The sequence below is a fragment of the Muntiacus reevesi genome, chromosome 4 (assembly GCF_963930625.1).
Source record: "Muntiacus reevesi chromosome 4, mMunRee1.1, whole genome shotgun sequence".
In the NCBI taxonomy this organism is placed as follows: domain Eukaryota; kingdom Metazoa; phylum Chordata; class Mammalia; order Artiodactyla; family Cervidae; genus Muntiacus; species Muntiacus reevesi.
Window position 1 is genome coordinate 59673275 of NC_089252.1, and position 8795 is coordinate 59682069.

The following is an 8795-nucleotide window of genomic DNA, read 5'->3' on the forward strand; positions in this document are numbered from 1 at the left end:
CAGACTTTTAACAAACTATGCTGTTTCAATGGGATATCTATGAGGGAAAAAAAAAAGCTACTACCAACACAAGACCAACACAACACCCCAAAATTAACATGAAATGATTCACAGACCTACAATTTAAAGCTTACTCTGGCCTTCCTGCCTGTTACCCTCTCACAAAAAACAACAACAACAATAACAAAAAACATACACAACTAAGGAACCAATCAAGAATGAAAAGGCAATCAGTGAATTGAGAAAATATTTGCAGCCACATGTCTGATAAGGGGTTAATATCCCATATACATAAGGAACTTGCATAAATCAATAGTGGAAAAAAAAACCTAATTTTTAAATGGGCAAAGGAAATTTCTCAAAACAATACAGCAATAGCCAGAAGATAAATGAAAAGGTGTTAAATGTCACTAGTTATCAGGAAAATGCAAATCAAAACAGCAGTGAGATATCAGAGTTATATGGTAATTATCAAAAACACAAAAATAACAAGTGTTGGTAAAGATGAGGAAAAAAGGAAAATCTTGTAAACTGATGAAGCAATTATAGAAAATAGAATGGAAATTTCTCAAAAAATTAAAACTAGAACTACTTTTGATTCATTGCTTTCATTTCTAGGTATATACCCAAAGGAATTAAAATCAATTATGCTGAAGAGATATCTGCATTCATGTTCATTCACAATAACTAAAATATGGAAATAACATATATGTCAGATACATGGATGAATCAGATGGGGAGTGTGTGTGTGTGTGTGTGTGTGTGTGTGTGTGTGTGTGTGTTTAGTCACTATGTCCTGTCAACTCTTTTGTGACCTCATGGACTGTGGCCCGCTAGGCTCTTCTATCCATAGGATTTCCCAGGCATGAATACTGGAGTGAGTTGCCATTTCCTTCTCCAGGATATGTAGCACATATATATAATAGAATATTATACAGTGTTTTTCTTAAAAGGAAATTTCATTTAGAAGAACATGAAATGAACCTGGGGAACATTATGGTAAGTACAATAGGCTATATAGACAAGAAAACTGCTACAGGATATTGCCAAAGCCTTTGACTGTGTAGATCACAATAAACTGTGGAAAATTCTGAAAGAGATGGGAATACCACACCACCTGACCTGTGTCTTGAGAAACCTGTATGCAGGTCAGGAAGCAACAGTTAGAACTAGACATGGAACAACAGACTGGTTCTAAATAGGAAAAGGAGTATGTCAAGGCTGTATTTTGTCACCCTGCTTATTTAACTTATATGCAGAGTACATCATGAGAAACGCTGGGCTGGATGAAGCACAAGTTGGAATCAAGATTGCCGGGAGAAATATCAATAACCTCAGATATATAGATGACACCACCCTTACGGCAGAAAGTGAAGAAGAACTAAAGAAACTTGATGAAAGTGAAAGAGGAGAGTGAAAGTTGACTCAAAGTTCAACATTCAGAAAACTAAGATCATGGCATCTGGTCCCATCACATCATGGCAAATAGATGGGGAAACAGTGGGAAAAGTAGCTGACTTTATATTTTGGGGCTCCAAAATCACTGCAGATAGTGTTGCAGCCATGAAATTAAAAGATGCTTACTCCTTGGAAGGAAAGTTATGACCAACCTAGACAGCATATTAAAAAGCAGAAACATTACTTTGTCAACAAAGGTCCATCTAGTCAAGGCTATGGTTTTTCCAGTGGTCATGTATGGATGTAAGAGTTGGACTATAAAGAAAGCTGAGTGCCAAAGAATTGGTGCTTTTGAACTGTGGTGTTGGAGAAGGCTTTTGAGAGTCCCTTGGACTGCAAGGAGATCCGACCAGTCCATCCTAAAGGAGAGCGGTCCTGAGTGTTCACTGGAAGGACTGATGTTGAAGCTGAAGCTGCAATACTTTGGCCACCTGATGCAGAGAGCTGACTCGTTTTTTTGTTTGCTTGTTTTGTTTTATTTTTATTCCTGTTGTTTATTTTTTTTCTTTTCATTTATTTTTATTAGTTGGAGGCTAATTACTTTACAATATTGTAGTGGTTCTTGTCATACATTGACATGAATCTGCTGACTCGTTTGAAAAGACCCTGATGCTGGGAAAGTTTGAGGGCAGGAGGAGAAGGGGATGACAGAGGATGAGATAGTTGGGTGGTATCACCTACTCAATGGACATGGGTTTGGGTAGACTCTGGGAATTGTTGTTGGACAGGGAGGCCTGGCATGCTGCCGTTCATGGGGTTGCAAAGAGTCAGACATGACTGAGTGGCTGAACTGACTGGTTATTTATATGTGTGTGTGATGATAAGTCACTTCAGTTGTGTCCGATTCTTTGCAATCTTATGGAATGTAGTCTGCCAGGTTCCTCTGTCCATGGGATTCTCCAAGCAAGGATCCTGGAATAGGTTGCCCTGACCTCCTTCAAGGCATTTTCCCTACCCAGGGATCAAACCCCTTTCTCTCACATCTATCTGCAAAGGCAGGTGACTTCTTTATTATTAGCACCACGTGGGAAGTTCCATTACTCATATGTGGAATCTAAAATAGTCAAACCTAGAGGAGCAAAGAGTAGAATGCCAGGAAGGGAGAAATGAGCAGAGACTGATAAAGGGGAACCAAGTTTCAGTTATGTAAGGATAAATAATTTCTGGAAGTATGCTATACAGCAATGTGATCATTGTTAACAATATTGCATTGTACATTCAGAATTTGCTATGAGGGTGGATCATGTTATCACCAGAAAAAATGGTAACAGCATGATTGATAAACATGTGAATAGTTTGATTGTGGCGATTATTTCACAATGCATACTTATATCTAAATGCCTTTATACGCCTTAAAAGCAAATTTTTATTTATCTGTGATACAATAATAAATCTGGAGGAGGAGGTGGAAGAGAGAAAGAAAAACAGCTTTTATTTATTTATTTATTTATTTATTTTTCCATTTATTTTTATTAGTTGGAGGCTAATTACTTTACAATATTGCAGTGGGTTTTGTCATACATTGACATGAATCAGCCATGGATTTACATGTATTCCCCATCCCAATCTCCCCTCCCACCTCCCTCTCTAAATGATCCCTCTGGGCCTTCCCAGTGCAACAGGGTTCAAGAACTTTCAAAAGGCTGTCATTAATTATATGTCCTCAGTGATCTAGCTCTCAAGCAATCAATAATGGTTTCCAATAAAGTTTTAATAATTGATAAGAAAATACAAACTCTCCTATGACAGGAGTCAATGGGGATTCTACAACACAAGTCACACACAGGAACTGTGCTGCTTTGCTATTGACAAGACATTCAGTTTGCTTAGCAATCCAGGTGCTGATAGAAAAGAGGGAATCTCACGGATTTAGGTTCCAGGTGAAGGGATACTGAGCTTTTCCAGTGGTTCAGCTTGTAAAGAACCTGTGTGCCAATGCAGGAGACACAAGAAACATAGGTTTGATCCCTGGGTCAGGAAGACCTCCTGGAGAAGGAAATAGCAACCCACTTATGTAATCTCGTCTGGAAAATTGGATAGACAGAGGAGCCTGGCCGACTCCACGGGGTCACAGACAGTTGAACACAACTGAACTCCCATGCACACATACAAAGGGAAAACTATTCTCCACTTCACAGTGTTTCTCCACACTGTCTCTCCGGAATACTTGCTTCTGGACAAAGTTTTTTCATCAAAGGAGATAATTTATTCCTATGAGAAAGCAGCAGCTATAAGACAAGGTCTCTGACCTTATTGAAGCCTCTTTGGATATCTATGAATATACAAGAGCAAGGTGGAAGTGATTTGTGTTGCTGTTCAACTCTCTAGAACAAGATTTATCATGGGCAGAATGAACCATTTGAATATGCATCCTCCACACTGTCTGATTCTTGTGCTACAGAACAACAGACATTTATTCAAAATCAGTTCTCCATAGTATTTCCAATGAACCCATCCTAAATTCAAAATCAGAAAGCAAGCCTTCTGTGAAGAATATTTGAGGCTTTAGAAGCTAGATGGAAAGATTTAGATTTATAAGAACATTTTTTTATTTTAAAACAGGTTTCATGAGATAAAATTGATATACTAAGAACTTGTACATGTTCAATGCATACAATTTCTTAACAACTCTTCATTTCAGAGTTAGCAAGCTCTTAAGCGTTACACCTTTTATACTGAAAGTTACTTGTTATAAGAAATTAGTTTGAATATGGAACTGCTTCTGAACACATTCCAACATCACTGAAGTCATGTGAAGAGCTAAGGTAAGGTTTGCAAAAGTGCTGACGCTTATTTTAGTTTGCTACTTCATATGTATAACCCATTATTTTCCAATATTTTTCAATATAGTAAAAGACTATTTTATCTGCATTTCAACGTTTCAAAATATATTCATAAATATTAACTTAATTTGACACGTGAACATTTTGAGACTCGAAGAGGTTAAGCAATTTGAGGAACCCCGCTCTGTGACACCAGGAACCATGCTTGGCCACGAAACATCTTTTTTAGTAATCAGGACTAATAATGAGGATGAAAACAAAATTTAATTATACTTCAAACAAATAAAAGAGGAAATTGCACATATCAGTAGCATAAATCACAAGTTGTTTCATCAAGTACAGATATGGAGACCCTTCATGGGGAAACCTGCTATGGATAATATCACCCTCTGCTGTTTCTTTGAGAGTAAAATTAGCAGAAGTTCTTCTGAAGCTTGAAGCATGGTTAAACATTTCTCTGTATTACTGCTCCAATTGTTAATTCTTCCTATCCCTCAGGTGTATACACAGTGACAAAAGTAACTAAAAGTTCTTTTTGTGTCCACAGCAGGTGAGTGTGTTCATATACATAATCACTCAACTATTGATCTATGAAGTGAATGTTATTATTCTAACTTTATAGCTGAGAAAACAAGAATGTAAGTTGCCAAAGAAGTGCACTTTGGATGAAAGAAGCTGCAATTGGAAGAACCAGGATTCAACCTGGGTCTTTCCGATTTTCAAACCAAGCCATTTAACCAGTGGCATAGACTTTCTTAACGTTTTGCAGAGAAATCTGGGGCCCCATTCTTTGGAGTGGTATCAGTGAAGGGAAAGTTAGGTCTGTGGAAGAAGTCAAGATGAAAGGGCCATTTAGTAAATTCAGTACTGCAGTTAACTTATTACTTGGGAGTTCAGAGATATCAATGTGTTTCTGTGTGTTTCTGTGTGACAGAGAGAGAATGGATAAGATTTCTCAGTATAAACTTGCCTCTCAAGTATTAATAAAGTAGTCAAAAGTATAATAATCATGGTCACTTCAAAAGGAGGTTATTAGTTCTCCATTGTTTGCTATACCGTGACAATATAGAGCATGTATTAAGAATTTGGAGCAAAAAATAAAGATCCATAATCTGAACTAATCTTACCTCTGTCTAAAATTTTAGCTGTTTGACCTTGAACATAATCCTTAATTTCTCTATGCTTCTATTTCCTAATGTGTAAAATAGGCGTAAAAATGATGGCAGTAACCATCTTGTAGGTTTGTACCAAGGATTAAAACTAAGTGTCTGCATAACACTTAATGCACACTAATTGTGCCATTTTAGTTAATATTAGCACTTTTATTAAACTATTCACATTAGTCTACGAGATTGTTTCCTCATCTGCAAAATGGATGATATAATACCAACCATACAAGTTGTTATCACTTGGAAAAGAAAGTATGTGCTTGTATACTATGAACATTGGAATAAATCATTGGAATGTACATGTACCTATTGCAAATTATTTAGGTTTAGTCAACATGCATTATGAATACTAACTAGCTCTTGCACCCATTCTTTGGGCTTTCTTGGTGAGTCAGTGGTAAAAATCCGCCTGCTAATGCAGGAGACATGGGTTTGATCCCTAGGTCAGGAAGAGCCCCATGGAGAAAGAAATAGAAACCTGCCCCAGTATTCTTGCCTGAAAAATCCCATGAACAGAAGAGTGTGGAGCAGCTACAGTCTACTGGGGTCACAAAAGAGTCAGACATGACTTAGCGACTAAACAGCGACAACAACCTGTTGGGAAGATGGCTACCTGAGGGCATGGCAACCTACTCCAGTGTTCTTGCCTGGAGAATCCCAAGGAGGAAGGAGCCTGGTGGGCTAGAGTCCATGGTGTCACAAAAAAGATGGACATGACTGAAGCAGCTTAGCACATGCATGTTGTAGTGTTATTCCTGTTTCAACTATTCTAACTACTTTGCTACTGTGGTTTCTATCTCAGAGATATCTTCCATCCACTTACTGAAACCCTGCTAACTTCATCCTAGACACACAAAATCTTTACTAGAACAGCATCTAAGATTCCCTCTTCATCAGATTTATTTCATCCTTCCATTCATACTTTCAACTACCTTCCATGGCCCCCATTTCTTAGTAAAAAGACAATTCCTAAGCTTTACATCCATCCTCTACCTCTTTTCTCACTTAGTCATTATCTGGGAAATGCACTACTTGAAGTTAGAAGTTAAACTCTGAACCATTTCAGATGATTAAGGTCTCCCACCCATAGGTTTACAAAAGTTCCTCACATCTATATTATTAAAAGAATTTTTTCCTGGAGGTAATTGGATTAATCTTAGGAACTCAGAATCTTTTCTTCATTAAAAAAAAAAAAACAACAAAAAAAAACAAGAAACAAATCATATTCAGTAAAGTCTGGGTATTCTTCACTTGTTAAAGTGAAGAAGTTTAGTAAGTTTAAGAATGCATAAATTAAAACTATGTTTTCTTTTGATAGCTTTGGATAGCAAATGATGGATTTGTGATCTCCTGGAGAAGGAAATGGCAACCTGCTCTGGTACTCTTGCCTAGAAAATCCCATGGATGTAGAACCTGGTGCAGGCTACAGTCCATGGGGTTGCAAAGAGTTGGACACAACTGAGCAACTTCTCTTTCTTTCTTTCTTTCAAGAAGAGGATTTAGGCTTCAGAATCAGGGACAAGTCTTGATCACTCAGAGTCTTTGCGTGGCAGAAGTTTCATTATGGTGAAAAAGGGCAGAGAAAGCTTTTGACATAGACATCAGAAGGGAGACTGAGACTGCCTCTTATCAAGGCCTTACATACTTTTTACCACACCCACTCCCACAATATACACCTTAAATTCACAAGATTAGAACTCACAATAGAAAGGCCTTACCAGACCCACTCCCACAACATAGATAACAAGATTAGTTGGGTTCATGTTAAGAAGGAGAAACATCCTTGAGCAAGATATACTGTTGTTATATAATCAGTAGTATAGAGCTTAAGAAAAAGCATACCCTTAGCAAGATGAGTTGTTTCCTTGTGTAATCATTAGCTCTGGGCTTAAAGAAAGTTAATTTTAAAGATCATTGCCAAAAAAACCCAGTTTAAGAAAAAAAAATTATGTGACTAAGACAAAGCAATGTAGAAAAACATGTTTGTCCCTTTCTCCTCCTCGAGGGTCCTGGACCCTTTCTCTTCGAGGGCCCCAATCTCCTTATCAACCTACCTAAGAATTAACTCTCTCACTTTTAGGTCGTGAATAAACCATTTCATGAAACACATGGAGAACAGGAACAACGTGACAGAGTTTGTTCTACAGGGGCTCACAGAGAATCCAAAGATGCAGAAAATTGTATTTGGCATGTTCTTTGTCATCTACATCACCACTGTGGTAGGAAATGTGCTTATTATGGTCACCATCACTGCAAGCCCATCTTTGAGGTCCCCCATGTACTTTTTCCTGACTTTTCTCTCCTTTATCGATGCCTGTTACTCCTCTGTATGTGCCCCTAAGATGATTGTAGATTCACTCCATGAAAAGAAAACCATCTTATTTAATGGATGTATGACCCAAATCTTTGGGGAACACTTCTTTGGAGGTGCTGAAGTCATTCTTCTTACTGTGATGGCCTATGACCGCTATGTGGCCATCTGTAAGCCCTTGCACTACACAAGCATCATGAACTGGCAGGTGTGTTGGTTGCTAGTGGGAGTGGCATGGGTGGGAGGCTTTCTTCATGGATTCATACAGATCCTCTTCATCTTCCGCTTACCCTTCTGTGGCCCTAATGTCATAGACCACTTTATGTGTGACCTGAACCCTTTGCTCAATCTTGCCTGCACTGATACCCACACTCTAGGGCTCTTCATTGCTGCCAACAGTGGCTTCATCTGTCTGTTAAACTTCCTTCTCCTGCTGGTCTCCTATGTGGTCATCTTGCATTCCCTAAGGGCCTACAGCTTGGAAGCAAGACGAAAAGCCCTCTCCACCTGCATCTCCCACATCACAGCAGTCATTTTATACTTTGTGCCCTGCATATTTGTGTACCTGAGACCTGCAGCTACCTTACCTATTGATAAAGCAGTTGCTGTATTTTATACTATGATAACTTCCATGTTAAATCCTTTAATCTATACCTTGAGAAATGCCCAGATGGAAAATGCCATTAGAAATTTGTGTAGTAGAAAATCTTTTTTCAGGGAGCAAATAAATGTGTCTTAGAGTCAAACACTGGTCAACTAATACATAGGTCAAAGGACATTTTGGATTATCTTAACAAGGAATGTGTAAAGAATAAAGAAGTAAATTAACCGCAACAAATTATGTATTCTGCACTTAGGTGAACAGAAAGAAGAACCCACCCCCCAAAAAAGAAAAGAAAAACATATCCCAGAACCACTCTTTCCATATTTAGAAAATTCTACCAAATTGGTTTTATTAGCAGAACCATGTATGCAGATTCACAGATATTTTCATCTAATAAAATGAAAGAAATACTAAATAGATTAGTATTAACCAGTAATCTCTATAACAACCAAAAAGACTTGTAGATAGCT

At 38.0% G+C, this 8795-nt stretch overlaps 1 protein-coding gene across 1 annotated transcript; it reads left to right on the forward strand.

Moving 5' to 3' along the window:
• Nucleotides 1–7518: 7518 nt before the first annotated feature.
• On the forward strand, nt 7519–8460 carry LOC136167433 (olfactory receptor 4C13-like). Its single transcript, XM_065935013.1, has one exon. It carries the CDS (start codon nt 7519–7521, stop codon nt 8458–8460), a length of 942 nt encoding a protein of 313 aa, XP_065791085.1.
• The last annotated feature ends 335 nt before the right edge of the window (nt 8461–8795 follow it).